The 20,916-nt window shown below is 42.1% G+C and overlaps 2 protein-coding genes across 2 annotated transcripts in view; both read left to right on the top strand.

The window, feature by feature from the left end:
• The first annotated feature begins 39 nt into the window (after positions 1-39).
• CMPK1 (cytidine/uridine monophosphate kinase 1) lies at positions 40-14,625 on the top strand. The gene is made up of 6 exons (XM_080407690.1): positions 40-455; positions 8,579-8,725; positions 9,820-9,972; positions 11,506-11,582; positions 11,665-11,761; positions 12,244-14,625. The coding sequence occupies exons 1-6, from the start codon at positions 381-383 to the stop codon at positions 12,283-12,285; spliced, it is 591 nt and encodes a 196-aa protein (XP_080263816.1). The 5' UTR covers positions 40-380; the 3' UTR covers positions 12,286-14,625.
• A 103-nt stretch (positions 14,626-14,728) lies between these two features.
• Positions 14,729-20,916, top strand: part of FOXE3 (forkhead box E3) — a 43,874-nt gene continuing 37,686 nt past the window's right edge. The window contains exon 1 of the mRNA XM_080407651.1: positions 14,729-19,374. The gene's annotated coding sequence lies outside the window, so the exon portion shown is untranslated. The remainder of the gene's footprint in view (positions 19,375-20,916) is intronic.

Raw genomic sequence — 20,916 nt, 5'->3', positions numbered from 1 at the left:
GCTGTGCTCGGAGCCAGTGCCCGGAGGCCGGCGCAGGGCACGCTGCACACGGGGGCCGGGAGAAGGGCCCGCCGCAGGGCGGCTGGCAGCTCGGCGCACCGGAAAGCAGCCGCACTGCCGGGGCCCACTGCCGGCCCCGCGCGCACGTGCCAGCCCCGCCCCTCCCGGTCGGCGCGCGCCGCCGGGAACCCGGAAGCACTTTCCCTCGGCGGGGACAGCTCAGCAGCGGGTGCGCGGCGGCTGCTGTGCCTCAGCCCTAACCCCCCCGCCCCAGCCCTGGCCTCGGTGCCCGCCGCTCCCCGCCCGCTCCACGGCCGCCCTCTGGCCGCCGCCCTGCCGCCGCTGTCCTGCTGCTGCTCCGACGCCGCCTCCTTCTCCTCATGAAGCCTGTCGTCGTCTTCGTCCTCGGCGGGCCCGGGGCGGGCAAGGGGACGCAGTGCGCTCGCATCGTGGAGGTGAGGGCCGCGCACCCGCTGCCGGGGCGGGGGTGTACGGGACTACGCATCCCGGCGGGTGGCTTGGGGGTGCGGGACACTCAGGAGGTTGTAGACCCCCCCGGGAGTCCGTGCCTGCCCTTGGCGTGGTCGCCTTTGGGGCAGCCTGTCCCCACTCCCCGGGAGGGTCCTGCCGCGCAGCCCCTGCCAGGTGGCCTAGCCGGGGGCCGGCCTGTCCCCTTCTCCTGCCCCGCCGCCCTCCCCACCCACTCCCCCACCACCCCACCCCCCCGCCACGGTCCCGCCCCGGGCTGTGGGACACCCGCCAGGGCTCGGCAGGGGGGCGGCAGCGCGGCGCTCCAGAGGCCCCGGCCAGCCTGGGCGGTGTGGCCGGTGTGGCGGCGGGGCCTGCACACGGTGGGGGCTGCGGGGTTGCCCGCCCCGGGCGGCCGGGTGTGTGGCCCGGGGAGGACGGCGACGGTGGTTTAGGGTGGATGGGAACGGGTTGGTCTCCAGTGTGTGGGCTCCAGGCCCGTGGCGGCTCAGGCCCGCTCCATAGGCGTAAGGGCTGGTACCGTAGGGCGTTGGCTTTCTGAGCTGGTGCCACCTCTGTAAGTTGAGAAAGTCAAATGTTAAAAAACTGAACTAGAATTGTGTTCTGTGGCAGAACACGACAGAGGTCAAAGGATGGCCTGACCCCCTAGATGGTTAATCTTGGTCTCTCTTTTCAAAGAGCCCGAAACTGGCAGTAAAAGTTAGGACTTTCTGCTAGAACATTGACATTTTCAGTTTTCCAAACACATTTTTACAGCCCTCTGCAATAGAATAAGTATCTAAGAAAGAACGGTGAAAACTGCATGGTGTAGTACTGTCCCTTTAGAAACCCAAAGAGGCAGGGATAATTGCAGTGTATCCAAGTGGTTGATTACAGCGGTAGTTAAGGATGAATACTTCCCGAGATGTATATGTAGGTTTTGAAACAACTTTTCCCCGCCCCCTGCAATTTTATATATCTTTCTCATTGAAAGCCACGTAGGATCAAAGTTTAATCATACTTACACTGAAAGACGTGATTAAGAACTGTAGCAAAGCCCATCTTTCTAAAGCCATTGGTGGAAAAAAATCCCTGCCACTCCTGCCACAGGCACGTTCTGTGTATCGTCTATTCTGGTGGTGCCCTGGCAGTACTGTTACAGTTTATCCACGCTGCCATTATATCCTAGTTCTCTGTGTTGTATAACTAAGTTATGCGAATGTGGTCCAGACTGAAAAATGCAGTTATAACTTTAGTTCTGAAGGATTTTAACCTCAAATTACAGACTCGCATTCAAACCGGCTTATTCATTAAATTAAATTGTGGAATGAAAGGTTCATAGCGCTCATAAAGCCTTTTCGGTAAGGTCAAATTCTGCCCCTGGCACACAGCAAACAAATGAGCTTAAACTGTAGGGGAATCTTATAGGCTGTCATTAATGGCTTTCACCAAACCATTAATGTAGCCTCAGGGCTGAAGTATCTTGTATGGCTGCTGGCCTGTGTTTAGAAGTATAAATACTTTTGGCTTGATAGACTAATATAATTGGATGAAGACCACTTTGTTAGGAGTTCAAATGAGTTATTACTACTCAAATTGTATTTGCAGCTAAAAATGAAAGAAGAAAGTTAACTTTGCTTGTATAGTATGTATTTTCTTTTCTATGCCCAGAAATAGAAGTCCAAATATTAATAAATGTAAACTTGCTTTAATTCTGCTAATCCTGTTCACTGCATGGGAAGAAGTTTATTGAGGTCAGCGGGCTGACAGTAGAAAGCACTCGGACCTGCTGACTGCAATGGATGGCATTCCTGCTTGTTCAGACACCTCTGCAGGAGCTGTTGGCAAAACTTTGAGGGAGAGAGGGTCTGAGGTGGCTGAAGGGGGAGTTGGACTGATACGAGCCTGCTTGGAGATCTTTAGAAAAATGGGACGTGAACAGGGAAGTGTGGATGAAATGCAGCAGAGGTACTAGAGAGCAACACCTTTTTAAGCAGGCATCTTTGGCCTGGCCCCTGGCAGCCCCCCAGAGAGCGCTGGTTGAATACAGGCTGTTGAATAGCCTGTGTGCAGTCAATGCAGCCTTTAAGCTGAAGGTGTATTTTTGTTTGGATTTTAAGTCCTGTTGGCAGCTTGCCACGGAGAAGGGGGGCTGTAACGGAGTAATAATAAACCTCATTCATCCTGTTGTAAATGGACTGAATAATATTGGTTTACATTTGGAATGAATCTGACCCAGTATCTTGCTGTAAATCTGAAGTTTATGCTGAACAGAAAGTCAGTGTAAGCTATAAATATTTCTTGGTTGCTATTCATACTAGATATTTGGGACAGAGCACATCACGTGTGGAAGAAGTCTCACTTTGCTGAGGTGAGATCTTGTATGATTTTAGCATTATATGATTTTCATTAAAAAAACCAAGGGTAGCTGTGTTTTATGGAGTAAGGAGGGTATTATGTACTACCTGGGAATGATTTCTCAAAGTGGTGTTGTAATTGTTTTGCTGTCTATGGTTTACATTCCCAGAAAAGGGTGATGCCTATCACATGATGTAGGCAAAATATGTATTTGTTAAATGCTAGCCTAAATCATAACTGTTCAATATGTGTGTGTGCTGGAGTCCTTCCTTCTGGAGAAGGCATGTATTCATGCTAAGTTTGGACTAAAATGGAGACATTATTTGAGCGAAGAAGACAGAATAACAAGCGGAAATGGGTATTGACACAGTGTTCGAAAGGGAACAGCAGGTAAGAGATTAGGTTTCCTTATCTTCACAGATAAGGTTGGAGGAGACAACTGAACCAAGCTGGTTTTCTTCAGTACTGAGGGACAACTCCTGTATGTTCCACAAACTCACAGAATTCTCTCTGAAGTGCAAATGCAGCAGAGCTGCTGCTCTGGACCAGTTCGTCCTATTTAGGAAAGGATAAAGCAGAATTCCCTCTAAAGTTCTTGCCCTTTCCCTTCCAGCTCTGCAGATTAACCCCTGAAACCTCCCACAGCTCTGTTAGCTGGAGCTTGCCATCATCTGGGACTGTTGTGTAGCTGTTGTGTGAGGCAGAATATTTGAGCAGGTAGCTGAATGATGTCATTTGAATGCAGGTTCTTGTAATAATCTTCATGGTTTCTACAGTGACTTCTGTGACTGTGATATTACGATGCGTGTGTAGGACAAAATGAATGGGTTGTATTGCTGACTTCTGAACTTTGCTTATAAAATGGTTATGGTAAAGTCAAGGAAAAAATGTTCTTCAAATCTGCACAAAATATGCTTTCATGTACTTAAATTTTAAATCCTACAACCTTTGCCTGAAATGCACCACCACCACAGCCCTGTTCTATATGTTTGTGGTTAAATCTAAACTTAATTCAGCAAGGTGGGATTCTGAGCCTTCTCCTTTTGTAAAAGCATAAATTAATATCCAAGTGGAAAAAGCTGTTAAGTTGCTTTGGGATATATGATAAGGAAATTTCCTAGGGTGAAGGAAACAATGAAAAGAAGAACTTATTGTATCAGAAACGCTCCTTTGAAAGCAGATTTTGGTTTTGCTGTCGTGTATTAATTGTCTTCTGGAAGTCTGCTGAGAGACAGCATTAACTTCCTTGAAATAAAAACATTTTAAAAATTGTTTGCTTTAAGCTCAATTTCTGAAATTTCTTTCAAGAGTGTCAAGTATTAGTATTCTGCTTAGCCTTATGTTCTCATAGTTGTTTTTTGGAATATAAGTGTATATTTCTGAACTTTGTTTTTTTTTAAACATGATGAGTGATTGTTTAAATCTACCCCCTGAAGATTTATCTCTATATGCTTCCATTTTGCAGAACACTGGACAATGAAATTTGGACTTTCCCAAACATACTCAGTGCCTTTTATTGAGCTCAGTGTTCTTGAAGCCCTGGGGTGTTCTGTTTGCTCCCCACGTCCCTGGGGGCACTCTCTGTGGGATACCCTTGTGCATTCGGTTTTGTTAATGTGGCTTTTTGCTTGTTTTTCCTCCCCCAGAGGCAAGAACATGTTTCAAACTAAGAAAATGTCTTCAATTTTTTTTTTTAATTGGAATAAGAAGACACAAGGTCTGTTACTGTTTGTAACTATAATAAACTATACAAACTATAGTTTGTACCCCAAAGTTCTAATTCGATGTGCTAATTGCCAATAGGACAGACAAAAGCTTTTTAGGTTATTAAAAAAACCCCAACAAACGCTGCAGGCTTTACATGGTTCTGTTTTTATTTTAACTAGTTCTTGAATTGTGTATACAGCAAATTTCAGTTGTTTATTAATGTTGCCCAAGATATGACAGGTCAGAACTAGGGCAATAAAAGTGTGTTTTATTTGTTTAGATCTTAAGCCCTGTGACTTTCATTTTCAGAGTAACAATGATAAGCCAAGATAGGAGTCAAGGTCAAAGTAGTAATTTGTGTTTCTCTTGCTTTTTCTTGGCTTCTGCTTACTTAAGGAAGTCTCAAGCTGTGTGTTTAGCGGAGAGATGTGTTGTTGGACCACACGGGGCTGAATCAGAAATAAACCTTGTGCCCCTCAAAAGCCGGCTGTGTAAGGCGTCCCAGCAGCAGCTGCTGCCTGCTGCTGATCCTTTCTTACTGCCTTGAGAAGATTGTTAGGGTAGACTCCACCTTACTCAAGTGTGACACGGATATGACTCATGTGTTTTAGTTGTATTAATCTATTTATTGTATTTACTGAAAACAAACCATGTTCTGTCTGTGGAGTGGAAGCTGCAAATCCTGGCTGACAGAAGGAAGCTACGAGTGGCTGTAGGACAGGGGAGAGAAGGGCACCCCAGGGAGGCTGCAGGCTTGGGTTGTAATTTGGAGATGTGGAACATACAGCTTGCATGTCCCAGGTTGTCCTGCTGAATGGGGGCTGATTTACCCGGCCAGCGAGCAATGTTTTGCTTTGCTCTATTCAGTCCTGCAAAGTGCTGTTCTGAGAAACACCTCTATGGTGGGACTGATGGAAACTTGAGCTTGCCTTGCCACGTCACTGGGATTATTTTTTTTGTAGGTTTTCTTGAAAGCAAAGGAGGAAGCTGTCTGCAGTGGTACCGAAGACAGCTGATTTTTACCTTTTTCGTTCACAGTTAATTTTTGCAAGAAACTTGGATTATGGTTCTCCAAATATAAAAATAGTTACTAAAATAATGAGAACTTGTGTAATAGCAATTTACCAATTTAATCTTTTTTTTCTTCTTATAGAATGTCACACCAGTCTGCTAGCATAGCAGAAAACAGTACCTCTGAAATAAGTTTTAGAATAGTTAATTCTATTTTCTTCTGTGTAATTTAAAAATACGTCCAGATTTTAGGTGCTTGGCATCAATTATTTGGGAATCTTTTTTTTAACCTAGTTTCTATTTCAGGTCTTCCTTTCGGTCTGATATTCTGAATCTAGCATATATCGTCCTTTGAGAACTGGTGAAACTGCTTTTTCATTGTTTGGCAGCCACTGTCCTGCTCCCTTTCTGATTTCGGAGGAGAAGAATTAGGCAGTAGTTGCAGCAAGTCTTGTTCTGGGGATTGCATCAAGATGTACTTGGCACTGCTGGAAAGTCATGCTGGCACAATGCAGACCTTGGCAAGGCGTGAGAGTGTTTTTCCCCTTTTTTTCGTGCAGTTACATCACAGTCTTTTTAGTGAGTTCTTGAAGATGTGATTTGCTGCAATTCAGGACACTTGCTGAGGGTTTATCTTGCCTGAGATGAAAGAAATCTTCGTGCCCTGTACGCATTGATTAAAACTGGCAAGAGTAGTGTGAACGCTGCATCTCTGAAGCCTTCGGTGTATGGAGCAGCAGCCAGGCCTTTCTCTGTGCTTGTTTGCATTGTTTAAACTGACATGTTTTCTTTGGCTCTTGACTCAGTACAGTTAACAAATAGATGTTTTTGCCCCTGAAGGAGAGGTTTGTTTTTCTTATTGCCTGGTTAATCCATTCTGAAGGTTACTGTAGAATACAATTTACTATTATCTAAAACAAGTCTATTTATACAACAGCACTTTAAAACACTTCTTTTACTTTTCTGCTCAGCTGTTAAAAAGTATTGTAGTTTGCTGTTGCAAAAGACCAAGAATTCCAAAAATTGTCTGACTCCATTTAGTTTTCATGCATGAAAAGGGAAATGCCAAGGAAAATTAAATGGTTTAGTAATCCTCTAAAACCGAAGGGATTATATTTTCCTCCTGTTTTCTCCTTTGTAGAAAGTTGATGTTAAAAATATCATCATTCTTTAACTTTAGCAAGAACTACTACATGTTAATTTAGGGTTTAGCAGAGTAAGGTTTCTTGCTTATAAGGAAAGATTTATTCTGGTGTACAGCTTCTGTAGTTCATAGTTAATATTTAGATTTGCAATTAAATAGGCATATCCAAATGCAATGCACATTAAAGCAGGAGTACAGTGAGCTTATAGAGGATGTCTGTGGAGCTTTTTCTTCACAGTTATTTAGAGCAAGATCTTGCTTCCATTTTTTTTGCCAGCTGTGTAGACTTTTGGAGATTTAGGTAATTATATCCCTTCTTAAATTATGACTATGGCAGAACTAACTTTCCACGCTTTTGTGGGTGAAATTGGAAAGCAACTGAAATGGTTTTAAAGTCATTTAGTGGCTTTTGTAATATATCTGTTGTACTTAGTCCAGTAGCCAAGTTTTTAAATCCCGAGTTCACAGACTTAAAAAGTGTGCAGTCACATTGTTATGCTGCTCAGACACCTTTTTTAAAATTTGTTTTGGGTGTTGCTGTAACCAAGCTGATAACCTTGAAGTTTTTTGCTGCTGCCTTTGTTTTGTTTAAAAACTTTAGGATGAGTATGTATAGGTATACTCTGTTTTGGATGTATAGCTAGCTTAGGTAATAACTGAAGAGTTGTTTTTATGCCTATATTTGCATAGTACGTTTGGTTAGTTTTCTTGTGGTGTTAAATGAGCTGAGAAAATGGTTGTTTTGTGCTCTAAAGTCTCCATTACAGCAATGCATTTCTCTTTGGTCATAGTGTATTTGTATGTTTGCACTAGTTGTCTATTTATGATGGTAAATGCCTGAGAAATTCAAGTGTAATAGGTACTTTTCATAGGGATTTTGCGTTAGCAACTTTTTTTAGGTGTAGGTTGAGGTGAAGGAAGAGAGTAATAGTGTTTGCTGTTTTCCTGCGTACTGATATCTAATTGATAGATTTGGCCCTGATCTCTCTTTTTGTTTACTGTACGTGGCGTGACATAGGGTGGCACCAGTGTAACTGTTTACCTTCATCTGCCACATCATCCTTAGGAGAAGGCACCAGCCTCGCCCGAGGGCTGCCCTCCAAGTTGTCACGCTCATCCCAAGGAAGGAGGTGGGAAGGAGGTCGCAGGGGCAGGCATGCAGGGCTGGGTTTGGAGGAATGCATGTGTAGGACTGTTTGTGTAGCTGCAGTGTTAGACACAGAGTTATAAACTATTTGACTGAGGTAGAGCAGGAAGTTTGTGCCAGAACTGCAACAGGAACGTAGAATTTCTGGCTTGTGCTGTGCTTGAAACAGTCCTCCAGCTCCAAAGGACCTGGAATCACTTTGTGTGCTTTTCTTTAACCAGGTAGTTAGATAAAATTACAAACCTATTGTGTAAACGTAGCAAGGAAAGGCGCTATCTCAACTTCTTCACTTTGTAAATCAAGACTTGGTAGCTGATAACCACTTACAGTTTTTAAGTAGTTGAACTGTTAGGGTGGAATATAGTTTGTATCAAATTTGGTGGTTGTTAAACATCTCATTGCACAGTGTAACTTATTAGGAAGTGCCTTGGGGACTTTGAGATGGTCTCGTTTCCAAACATGACAAAATTGTCTTTGAAAACAGTACATGAATACCTGACCAAAACCCCATTGAGCGTTTTACCCAGGACACTGTACTGCTGTGCTCTCTGTGTATACAGAGTATGCTGCGTTGTCAAGAGTTTGCGCTGAAGACTGAATAGATTCATCAGCAGCAAGATGCTATTCCCTGCATTTTTATGTTGTAATGTGAAGATAAATGTGGTTGACACTGTTGACTGATGTTAATTTTGCACGTGTACTAATTCATGGGAATCTATGCCTGTTTGTTCTGTATGTTTCAGAAATACGGGTACACGCACCTTTCTGCTGGTGACCTCCTTCGGGATGAACGAAAAAGGCCAGGCTCACAGTATGGAGAACTCATTGAGAACTACATTAAGGAAGGGGAAATTGTACCAGTTGAAATAACAATCAGCTTGCTGAAGAGGGTAAGGAGCGAGCTGTTTCCTTGCTGGTTCACTCTTGCAGACTAAGTGACAAAGCAGTGGCTGCGTTCGGGACGAATTGCCCTTCCTTCAGTATGACTCTTATGAAATGGCAGACACGTAGGTGTGTGCACTGTGTACTGAACTTCTCTTGGCAATTACTCATGTTTTTCTGGCTGGTTGGTGGACAGTAGGTGATGGCCTCTGATACCTGGGGATCTGTGAGAATGGGGTTTTTATTTTTTTATTTATTTATTTATTCAGTAGCTGTAGGGAATCGGTGAAACTCTCTGTTTCTTATTTCCCTTAACTAGCTTTTGGACGTCTTGATAAGCTCAGTCATATTTGACCGGAGGGTAGGGGCCTTAAAGGCACCAAGTTTCTGTAAGTTTTATCAAAGCAGATAGCCAGGTGAAGAAGTGCACCTGCTAATGTTCCTGTGGAAGGAAATGCACTGGCCTTCATTAGATGTTCAGGAAAACAACCACAGTATCTCCTTTAAGACAGAAAAGGTTTCTGTTGCTCATGGCACTAAATTTATCTGGCATTTTTCTGTTAGAATTAACTCTAGATCAGGGATGTTTTAACATCTTACTGTGTAACAGCGCTTTCCAGTATCCTGTAGAAAATCAACTTTAAAGCTGGGATTGTGAGTCACGAGACTTTGAGCTTTATGAAACACTGATTTCAGTTTGAAAGAAGGCTATATTGGTGCATCGGTGAAGGAATTAGCATACACTGAAGGTGAATGGTATCCTGGAGTGCATTAGCAGGAGCGTGGCCAGCAGATTGAGGGAGGTTATCCTCCCACTCTGCTCTGCCCTGGTGAGGCAGCACCTGGAGTGCTGTGCTGGGCTCCCCAGGTCAAGAGAGACAGACTCTAGATGAACCTGCTTTAGCAGGGGATTGGATCTCCGGAGATCCCTTCCAACCCTGACCATTCTGTGATTCTGAGAGACAAAATTACATCTTGTAAAATTGCATAATCCCAAGATAAATGCTTCTCAACTTAGCATGTCAACTTGTTGGGGTTAATTTAATAAGTAGATAAATGGTTGTATGTGCAGGAGATCATGAATTGAATTCTCTTTTATCAGGCTATGGATCAAACAATGGCTGCCAATTCCCAGAAGAACAAGTTCTTGATTGATGGATTTCCCAGGAATGAAGATAATCTTCAAGGCTGGAATAAGACTATGGATGGAAAGGCGGATGTTTCTTTTGTTCTGTTTTTTGATTGTGACAATGAGGTAACAAAGTGTGTTATTCTGTAATTTCCTTTCTTGCTATTTTGTGAGAATCATTCAAGAAGAACAATGAAACTGGTAGGCAGTGAATGGACTAGTGTAAGAGTAGAAGAAAAACTTCGCCCGTGAATTTCAAGGATTTTCTCGCAACCTGTTTTTGCAGGTGAAAAACTGCATGTTTTTGAAATAGCAGGCAGCTACTTGCCCTTGGGTATAATCATGTACAAATAAATGATATTGAAGAAGTACTTCAGGCAATTGCATTTATAAGGAAAATTTATAAAAACTTTAAATACATTCTAGAAAATTATTTGGTTAATTTTCAGAAAATGTTACTCTGTTTACTCTTAGTAACTGTTGTTTAGTCCAAAATGAACTTGATAGCAATGTCTGCTTTAATTCTAAAGTGCTGGCAGCAGCAGTCTTTATTTTCATAGTTGTGAGCTGTGCTATAGGATAGCCAGTAATTAACGTTTTATTCAGCAAGCCATTAGATTACAAGGGCATTTTGACAGTGATACATTGCATTCATTTAACAAGTGCCATGATATGCTGTCTTTTTAGTATGTCAGTGCCCTTGAAGCATAAAAACTGAGAATCCCAGCACCTTAAGCTGACTTTCTTCCTTTTACTGTTTTTCCCAATTCTGTAAGAGGTTTTTTAACCTTTTTTTTTTTTAAACTTAATTGCCATTATCTTTTATGCTCAAAGAGCAAGTGAGGTGGATTTTTTTCTATTTAAAAACTTAAATAAAACTTAATTTTTTTCACTTGGTGGGGTGTTAATTTTGGGTTTCTAATTTTTTACTAGATCTACAAGTAGACAAATGCCTACAAGATTTTCTGGATTTTAAAATATTTTTTTTTTTTATTATGGGTGTACTTTGTAGGAAAAAATTGTTAACCGTTGTCCTCTTGCACAAGTAGGGTAAATGTATTCATGAAGTGTACATGGTTCAGTGTTCCTTACTTTAGGTTTTAAAACTTAGTTCATTGGGTAGCTTTTAACTATGGTTAGTTCTTCAGTTTTTACTTAAATTTTGATTTTTAAGTCTGTTATAGCAACGTCAAGTAAGAACACTTTAACTTACAATAACTTAGTACGTAGCCTTAAAAAATTCTTCAGAGAACATACAGTGACTTTCCTTCAGTGCAGGCATATGTTAGTAGCCTAATTTGACATGCTGCTTTTCAGAAAGTCTGAACACACCTTGAAAATCGGGTAATTTTCTTCTTTAAATGTCTCAAGTTGGAGAGACCCAGTCGAACTACAGAGCTTGACATTGCTTTTACTTCCACTGACCTCAATCCCATTTGAAGAGCCCAAATTTCTATAAACTGATGAACTGTAAAGCTATCATCCTTTTTCTCTGGACGAATCTAGCTTTCCACGTGAATTCTGGTTACATCCGCCATATCTGGACAGTATTTTGTGCGTCGGGCCTATTTAGGTTTTCAGGATTTTTGTTTTGTTCCTGCTTTCAAGATAGCACCTTGTGTTCTTGGTTGTGATCATCCTTTTCATGTTTTTTTGTAGATATGTATTGACCGCTGTCTTGAAAGAGGCAAGAGCAGTGGTAGAAGTGATGATAATCGGGAGAGTCTGGAAAAGAGGTACTATCTTCAAAACTTTTCAGTTCCCTTCTGTTTATATTTTACTATGTAATGCTTTTTTTCCCCCTGTGCTTTCTCCTAGAATTCATACATATCTCCAGTCTACTAAGCCTATAATAGATTTGTATGAGAGAATGGGAAAAGTCAGAAAAGTGGATGCCTCTAAATCTGTTGATGAAGTAAGTATATAAGCCAAAAAAGCCATGAGGATGACAGTGGCAGGGTACATATTTTTGGCATTTTTCCGAGATGTGTGTGTATGTGGTTAGTGTGCTAATTAAGTACTGATGTGTATTACTGAGGGAGGTTGTGGAACTGTCATTTTGACTCTTGAAGAACTGATTAAGATGTGAATAACTTTAAGAAATCAGTTAGTTCTGCTTGAACATGAGCTGGACTAAACAAATTTTCAATGTTTCTGTGTTTTAGTGTCTTGTCTCTTTCACTTTCATGAGCTTTTGCTTTTCTGAAGTAGTATTGCTACTCTGTCTCAGTTTCCTGGAACTGATGCCAGTTTCACTAATAATGAGTTACTGTGAATGTTCTAAGAAAAATCTGCATGTTTTAAAAAATACTGTCAATTATTGTGTGTGCTGGCTTAACTTGAACTACCTGTTTGACTAACACTTAATGAAATTAATATTCTTCTCTCTCTTTTCAGGTTTTTGAAAAAGTTGTACAAATTTTTGACAAAGAAGGCTAATTCCCGTCTTGAAAGTTCGTTTAAACCTGTGCTTGAATCTTGCTTGAATAGCTGCTACTGCAGTCCACTCTTTGTAATTGTTTTAAAAGATTTTTTTAAAATTGTTTTTCACATATCTAATGATGATTGGAAAAGCAGTTAATTACAAATGGATCTGTTTTTTAAATAGGAAATCATTTCTTTGTGGGTATGGTACACAAATTTCAGAGTTCTCCATTAGTACAAGTTCAGTTATTCACATGGCAAAGCCACAGTTAAAACATCTCTCTGAAGAGACTATTTATTGTGTCACAGTTCTGTGCCTGTTGTGGGCAGCCCTTCTTATTCCTTATTGCCATATAATTTTTTTTTATTATTATTTAAAGGATCAACTGAACAGCATTAAGCAATGAGAGACCCATGTGCCCTTGTTTGTTTTTTGGATGCCTGGACCAAATTTAGCAGATATTTTTGTCACAAAGTTCCCTGTTATCCCCAAACCTGAATTCTGTAATTCAAACTCCCATTAGTATGAGAATCTGTTTTAGCAGTTCTCGCAGAATTATTTAATATGCTGTTCAGCAATAGACATACAAAGTACTTTATGGAAAGTGGTGCTTTCTTATGACTCTGGATGTAAACTGTCTTGTAAGTTCTTGAGTACCTGGATGACATGGCTCTGGGCTTTACCTTGTCTTCATTTGCAAAAGGTTAAGAATATAATTTCAAAGTCAGGTCAGTATTTCCATTCTCACTTCTTTTAAATGGTAGTTATATTCTTAATTACAGCATGATCTTCACAAGGTGGCAAAACTCCTAAATAGTGTACAATAAGAAAAATCTAAGAGTTCTGTCTTTTCTAAGAATTGGAAGGGATTTTCTGTATTATTATTATTATTATTGTTATTATTGAAATACTGTGTTACTGAATGCTTTAAGATTTGTTACCTGGGGAAATATTTTTATGGTTAAACTAGTGGATTTGTTTCCCTAAAATTGTATCATTTTAATAACTGTTTGAAAATATTGTAAATTATTGCACTTCTGTTATGATGTTAGCTGACAGGGAGATACCTGCAGGAAAAAAGTTCTGTTCTGTTAAACAAATTGGGCCCTGCTTTATCATGTTCTCTTGAATTAGCCAAGTATAGTCAGCAGCAGTAGTTGGGATAAGCAAATAACTGGTTGAAACAAACTGGTTTAAATGTTTGCACAGATGTGGTGTAATTCTGCCTTTTGTTTAAAGTAACCTTTTCTCTCCCTATATAGTATGCACAGGTCGGTGGGGGCCCAGCCATGCATTCCTTGCATGCCCTAAGCCTTCGCTGAAGAAGGCTCCAGAAGGCTTGAAGATGAGTCTTTTAACTAATTTTAGTGATAGAGTGGTTCTTCCTACATTAACTGACACTGTAATTGGTTTGTGATATGCTAATAGGTATTGCAAATTACAGGGAATTGCAATTTGGAAATCTTGGGGTTCAGCTTTTCTTTATTGATGGCTTTCTCTCTTTAGGAAAAGCTTTAAATTAAGCCTAGCATCTAATTAGAGTCAGATGTGTTGGTCCTCATCCTGCAATCTGATCTGCGCAGGCAGATTTGTATTTGCATGTATCTTCATCTCGCTGAGGCTCTTGAGGCTGCTGGACTGGGGAAGAGACGAGTACAGAAACAAGGGGTAAACTACAGTATCTTTTCCAGTGTGGTAGGAGTTCAAGCAATGGACCGAGTACAAATAGCTGTTTACTACTGCAGAATATATGGACCATGACTACTTTCGTGAGTGTGGTAGGCTAATGCTTCTGCTTTACCAATCTCCCCTTTAAAAAAAACAAGAAATCATGGAATTTAATTCTTATTGTATAAGTATGCTGACATAGGATAGGATCCAGTGAAACTGCATGTTTTGATATGAAGGTTAGAATCAGGGTTTTTCCCAAAATACTTCAAACACAATTATTTAATCTAATTAGAGAGATTCAATTATCTTTTGTTTTTAAGTTACTGGTTTTTACAAGTTCTGTTCAGAATGGAGTATCTGTTTTCTCTCATGATATACTTTCCCATGTATTTAAGTGCTGAAACAAAGAGAAAAAAAAACATTTTGAAGCAAGTTTTTAGAAAAAACCCAGTGTTTTGGCAATACTGAATTTGGAGTGGATTGTAATGTGTCTGTGCAAAGACTATAGATTTTTTTTGTCACTTTATTTATTGAAGATGCCATTAAATGTGTTACCGGTTCTTTCAAGTTGGACTTCTGATTGAAATAAAGATTAAAGGTGATATGCCAATGTGTTGTCTATTTAGCAGCAAAACTGTACAAAGAATTTGAGGAGATCCAATAAACTTTGTTTTGTGGCTTAATATGAGTGCTTGGCTTGCAGTTATCTGTCACAGGATATTTTTCATATCTATATAAAGTGTGTATTTCTTAGTGTAGATAGCTTGTGTGGCCGCATACACACAGGTATGTGTATAAAAGTTCAGTTTTCACCGTCAAAACTGAAGTCCTGAAGACCCTGTTAGGCACAGGATAAGATCTCAGGCAAATGCCTGTGGGACTGGGACCTTTTCTCGATTATATAGGTTTATCAAATTATTCTAGTCATATGGTTGTGCGGTGACAATTCATTTGGCACATCTGTGAAGGAAAGTGGACTAGGAAATGCAAACCTATTGTGCAGCTGCTGTTGGAGATGCTTTTTGTCTTAATTTCTCATGCTTCCTTGCTCAGTCACCAGCTGATTTCCTGAATCTCGTTCTGCTGTGTTGCAGCACGTGCCTATGTGCTGTGCTCCAGACTGTGTCCTTAAAGGAGATTGGCACAGCATAAGACTCTTTATAATACAAACAGAGGTTGCCAGGCTTTTTTTTTTTTTTTAAGTAAGACTTCACATTTCGTGTAAAGGTTTGTCCCAAAATGGGCTGTTTAATTCATGTGCAGGTTTCCAGTAAACAGCATGTTTAACTTGAAACCTTACTCTAAAAAAAGATTTGCAGAGCTGGCCTGCAAGGGCTGGGGGAAGCAGGGGATTTTCCAACAGTGGTAGGTATCCTTCTGCTGGTAAAACTACATAGCCCAAACTGGTTTGCTAAAACCTGCCCTGGAGGTTGTGGTGTCTCTTCAAGGGCTGGCTGACAGCGGCAAGGCTCTGCCAGCTTGCCCCAAAGCAAGCTTACCACTCCCACAAGTGGGGAAGTTGAACAGAAAATCCCTGCCCAAAAGGTGCCAATTTGATGGAGTGGGAGCGGGAGGAGACCCCAAGTATGCGGTTGAGGATTGCCTCGGTGTAAGATTCTCCCTGCTAGAAACATTTGTCCTTAATAAGCAGAGACGGTTCATGATGAAGTGCCAAGGTCTTGTGCAGAAAGATGTGTCTTACAACAGTGGGGACATCTGTGTGCTGCTACCCGGGCTGAACTGGGGAGAATGGGAGAGTTAAATGGAAAAACCTCCCCATTCAGACTGGAGCTGCCAGCTGTTGTTACTGGTTGGCAGTTTCTAGCCGCCAGCATTTAGGAAAGTTGCAGCTTAGGGGATTACTGTTCTGCTTAAAGTTCAATACCAGTTCGGTGCCTGTTGTGATACAGATTATCTGAAAGCTATGATGTGTGGCTATCGGCTGGCCTTCTGCTGGGGGGGGCAACACTGGGCCCATTGGCACAGTCAGGTTATTTCTTCGAGACACAGTGCAGAGGACTCGGAGACGGGGCACCTGGTGCTGTGTGCTTGCCACAGTCCAAAGATCCCGGGGTTAACTGCTAATGACGGAAGGCTGCGAGATGATGCAAAGAGGATTCGGCTAATCAGGTAACAAAGGAGGCAGCAACAAAAATACTCAAAATTTTGGTTTCATCTAGCAGCAGTTCTCCCACTCTTGATCTGCAGACCTTTATAAATCTCTCGGTGGAGACAGGGGGGCATAGATGAATTTAATTTTGCAGTGCTCTGCTATTTTTCATGGATTGCTTGGTTTAAGATGGTGGTTTTCAGCCTGTGGTCTGTGGAGTATTTCTGATGGTAACAATAGGCGTCTTTATTGAGCCTTCTAATCTGCTCAGCTGATGTATTCTTGATCCTCTTTTGCTTTCTGCCTTTTGATGTCTTTTCCTTACCTTTCTGAATTGCAGATGCTCTTTGGGATGGGGAAGGGGGTGCTCTTACCAATCTCTATGTGCCTTGCAAAAGGAACAAAATCTTTAAATACCTTCCGCTGAAGCAACCGGAACCTGTTTCTGCCAATGAGCTTGGTACATAATCTGTTGCAAAACTGACGTCAAACACATTGTGCTTTTTTTTTTTTTTTTTTTTTTTTCTCTCCCGGCTACAGAAAATCTCAGTGTAGTACCTGTGCTCTTTTTTATGAGTGAGATCAGATGTGTCTGGCTGGCTTCAGCACAGTGCTTAGCAGCAGCTGGATGAAAAAACCTCCTCAGTCACTAGGTGTTAAACTAGCAATGACTTGTTCTGCTTCAATGGAAGCAAGTGAGATGATTAAGGAGGGGAGCAAAGACGCTTAAAGAAGCTCAGTCAATTCTGCTTCGCTAGTCAGACTTGAGCTTTAGATAGATATCTGTTCCACACAGCAACAATGCTTGCGTTTAGTGTAGCTATTTCATGATTATGCTGTATAGAAATGCATGCAAAAGCGCTCCCTGCCTAGAGGTTGCCTGTCTCCCTTCATTGACTCTGCCACCTTGAATTCCAGGGTTTGTGGAAAAAAAATTTGTCTTCAGGGTGAAGCTGTAGAAGCTAAACAGGGCAGGATGAAGACAAATTGAGCTGTGCTTGCAAAGGATGAGATGCACAGCTTATTTCATTGTGGGCAGCAATGCCAGACTATTTTGTCATCCTGGTTTATAACTGCATTCAGACAGCAAAGCAGAAATTTTCTTTTCCCCCTCAAATGTTTGGCAGAAAGCTTGCTTTTGTCTAAAATGCTTCTCAAGCACAGTGCGAACCATTCAGTCCTAAACCAAATACCAGTCTGAGTTGCGCTTTTTCTTTCTAATTTACAAATAGGAGGGTTTGGTTCAGTTTCTTCTAATAGATGCTGCAGTGAGACAGCTCTTGGAAAATACAAGGCGCCATCCCAAAAGATACTATCTGCTTTCTTCTGGAGGGCTTTTTAGGACAATGCAGTTTCTTCATGGTAAGAAACGGCAAAGATAGCTGTGCAACTACTGAAGTGTGAGTATGGATGGTACGTGGAAATGGTATCTTGTACAACTTTTTGTGCTCAGCATGCACTTTTGTTTAGTACCATAAGATGTGAGAAGAGATTTTAGAATTGATTCTCAATTGGATCAAGTCTTAGGAGTGAAACTTAATCTCTCGTGGAGGTCTTCAGGCACTATCAGGATCTGTCAGAGGATTGGGAGGGTGTAATATGTGGTGGTCCTCTTTCCTGACTGAGCAGAGAGCTATTTAGGTTGCTGTTTGGGGCATTAATACCACTGTCTTCTTAAAGCAGAACCAGCTGAAGCCTCCAGCTGTGGTGACCAGGTATCTTGAGGTCCATGTTATGTTCTCACCCAAATACCTCGGTCCTTGGCTGAATGCTTCCTCTGGTTTCATTTGGATATGATGGAACTCATCGCTGCCTTTATTTCAGGGGAGGGACTGGCACAGTCCAAAGTTAAGCTGCTCCCTCACCTCATACTCCACACACACAAACTTCTGTGAGAGGGAGATGCTCTCTGGGAGCTGTAGTGGCTTCCTTACTTCCATTTTGCTTTCCAGGCCATGCATCCTGGATGGACAAGATTTCCCAGAGTATAGTAGTATCTCCCTACCCCAAGAGGGAAGATGGTAGCCGGACCATGGGAGAAGCCCGTGGGCATAGAAGACAGTGGCATGAAACGACCTGGATGCATTTTTAAAATGAAAGCATAATCAGCAGCCACATTTTTGCTGGGTAGTCAAAATGTCCATGGAAAACAGAAACAGGGATAATTTTACCATGTTCTTTCTAATTTAAAATTTTCTGCGGAAAGAAAGTGCATTTGACCACTTCCTTGAGACAGAGAGCTCAGGATTTTAAGTGCTGTTCCTGAAGCAAGCATTGCATTTGGCTTACCATGTGTGACTTCTTGTGACGCTTCCCTGGGCTCTTGGATGCTGTTCCTGCTAGCGAGAGCAGATTGCTTCCAGCAATAAACATCCCACAAAATTATGTATGTTCTTTAAGAAAAGTACCAAGATTTTCTGCTAATTGCAAAAATACATAATGGATGCCTTCAGCATCTGCTATTTATTCTCTAACCAGCTTTCATCCAAGAGTAACCTTTAAACAAACATTAAGATCGGGTAGTGTAACTGTTCCAATGTGTCACACATATCTACACCCTCCAGTTTAATTACGTTTGAAACGCATGCTTATAGTTAACGTCTAGTGAGAAGGAGAAGTTGTTTACATCTCTAGCTCGGAGATGTTCGCAACCTGGAGAAGGCGATGCTCGGTGCCAGAGCTGGAAGCGTGTCTCGGGCATTTATTTAGCTGCGCTCTTTTTGGAAGCCAAAGCCCAGCAGAGAGGATTTTGCTCACACGACAGTTGCTGCAGCCGACCACGAGGAGGGGTGCAAGGCTCGCGGAGAGGAGGATGCAGCTTCCAAGCGTCGTTCTCAGGCTGCACAGTGTTTCCCCTATGCTGAAAGGGCCGATTTCTAATAAAAAAAAAAAGACGGCTTTTCTTTAACTGGCGTAACATTTTTTAAAAGTCCCCACAAAGAAACAGTTCTTTTTGCATGGATTGTTTTGTTGCGCTGAGATCTGCTATATTGGTAACTTGGCAATGGTGAACGTCATGCTTTATTGTCAGTTTATTTAATTGCATCTAATGAGAACAACTAGATGGGGCCAACTTAATTATTGTGGCTGTTCTGTGCCACTACATTCGTGATAGGTTTGTCATTCCCATCCTGAACCAACTAGGCAACTTTCCGAGATTGGCTTGGGTGAGAGCTTTCCATCAGCAAAGGAGTCGCATACCTGGTACCGCAACAGAGAAGTATTCCTGGTCTTGCTCCATCCCAGGGTGCCTCAGGAGTGACATCTGCCCTGGGCTGGCAGAGGGAGCGCTAAAAGTGAAGCTGCTGGGAAAAGCGGAGGGGTAAGCACTGCATTCCCTTTCACTGGGGAATTTTAGGGGGAAACAACTGTAGCTACACAGTCAAAAACCTAAAGAGTTTTGTCTGTTGATTGATGGGTTTTGGCAAAATCTCCTAATTGCCCTTCCATCCTGTTATTCCTTCCAAAGGGCTTTGATGGAAAAGCATGGACTAGTTTACTTCTTCAGCCACAGCTGTGCAGATACTACCTGGGGATCCTCCAGCAGTAACAGCCTTGTGCTTCCCAAGAGGAGCTCAGGGTAGGGCAATGGGAAGAGGCAGGATGGGGCTGGCATCTTGGCTGGTGGAGGGCGGAGGAGAGGAGCCTGGAGGTGCTGGCAGGGGTACAATGACAAAGCCTTGTGCTGGGGCCAGCAGTTCTGAGCACAGGGTGTGAGCAGTACCAGCACCAGCAGCAGCCCCCTACGGTAGGCCCAGCGTGTCCTGCTATTCCGGTGACACCTGGGTCTTCTGTCACTTCACTGGCAGACAGCAGAACAGAACCGTTGGGGACTGAGCACTGATGGCTTTGCAGCCCCTTCACAGTAAATCTACTCCTCTGTGCTTAGATGTGTTCCCATTTTCTAAGCAACCTGCACTGCAGTTGGGGAGATTACTGCACAAAGGGACTCGGAAACGCAGCAGAAACACAGCCCAAATGGGTGGCAAAAGGAGAAATAGCCTTTGCTTACAAGGAGAAGCTGCTCAGATCTGACCACGCTAGCTGCTAACTCAGTGCAGTTAACAGGACAAGGTCCCTTAGGAAGGTCAGGCTTACTGTGGTTTAGAAGAATTTACTGCATCAGTGCAACGAGTTAAGAGTCATTTACCCCCAGAGTTATTCCTGGTGTTTAGGTCAGGATGTTAAACAAGGTCTGTTGTTTGTCCAAAGTATTGAGAGGAGGTATTTTATTCAGGGAAATTCATCAGTGCAATTTTTTTAGGGCACCTTCTGATGCTCATAGAGAAGTGCCTCAAGAACAAGTTAACATAGTTGTGGGCAGAGTCTGAGAACTAGGACCTGTTTGGGAGTCCTGTCCTCCATGAAGGATGTGACATCTCTCAGCAGTTGCATCCAACCTGCTAACATCCATCTCTGCTGTAGAATAAAAGACTAGATCATTACGCTTCAGATAACGTGTGTTTTTAAAATTTAAGATCGGTTAATTAAAATTATAAGGCATGAATTACCTTAGTGATAATAGTAAGAAATCATAATCTTAATTTTGAAAATTAGTGAAAAAATGACTGATCTATTAATTGACACTGTGATGGGGAGAAGGGAGATTTTAAGTCCTGTTGGGAGAGCAGGTAGGTTTCGCTGAGTAGGTGCAGGATCACCACAGCAGCTAAGGACAGGAGGCATATGAATAGCCTTAATTAGCTTGGTTGTTATGCTTCCATCATGAGAAATTCATTAACTCCTGCCTTATCTACCCTGCTGTCCTCTCTGGACTGCACAGTCCCATAAAAATACGAGCTCTGGGGAAAAGGATAAAAATAGGGAGATGAGAGCCCCCACAAACAGCCAAGGCGAGGCTAAA

Source organism: Falco punctatus, assembly GCF_963210335.1.
Source record: "Falco punctatus genome assembly, chromosome: 11".
In the NCBI taxonomy this organism is placed as follows: Eukaryota; Metazoa; Chordata; class Aves; order Falconiformes; family Falconidae; genus Falco; species Falco punctatus.
This window is presented reverse-complemented; position numbering and strand designations above follow the sequence as displayed.

Excerpts from the sequence above, each read along its gene's own strand:
- CMPK1 (XM_080407690.1), top strand. The coding sequence starts at position 381 with ATGAAGCCTGTCGTCGTCTTCGTCCTCGGCGGGCCCGGGGCGGGCAAG. Across the intron at positions 456-8,578 it reads AGTGCGCTCGCATCGTGGAG|AAATACGGGTACACGCACCT; the intron begins GTGAGGGCCGCG and ends TGTATGTTTCAG. Across the intron at positions 8,726-9,819 it reads CAATCAGCTTGCTGAAGAGG|GCTATGGATCAAACAATGGC; the intron begins GTAAGGAGCGAG and ends CTCTTTTATCAG.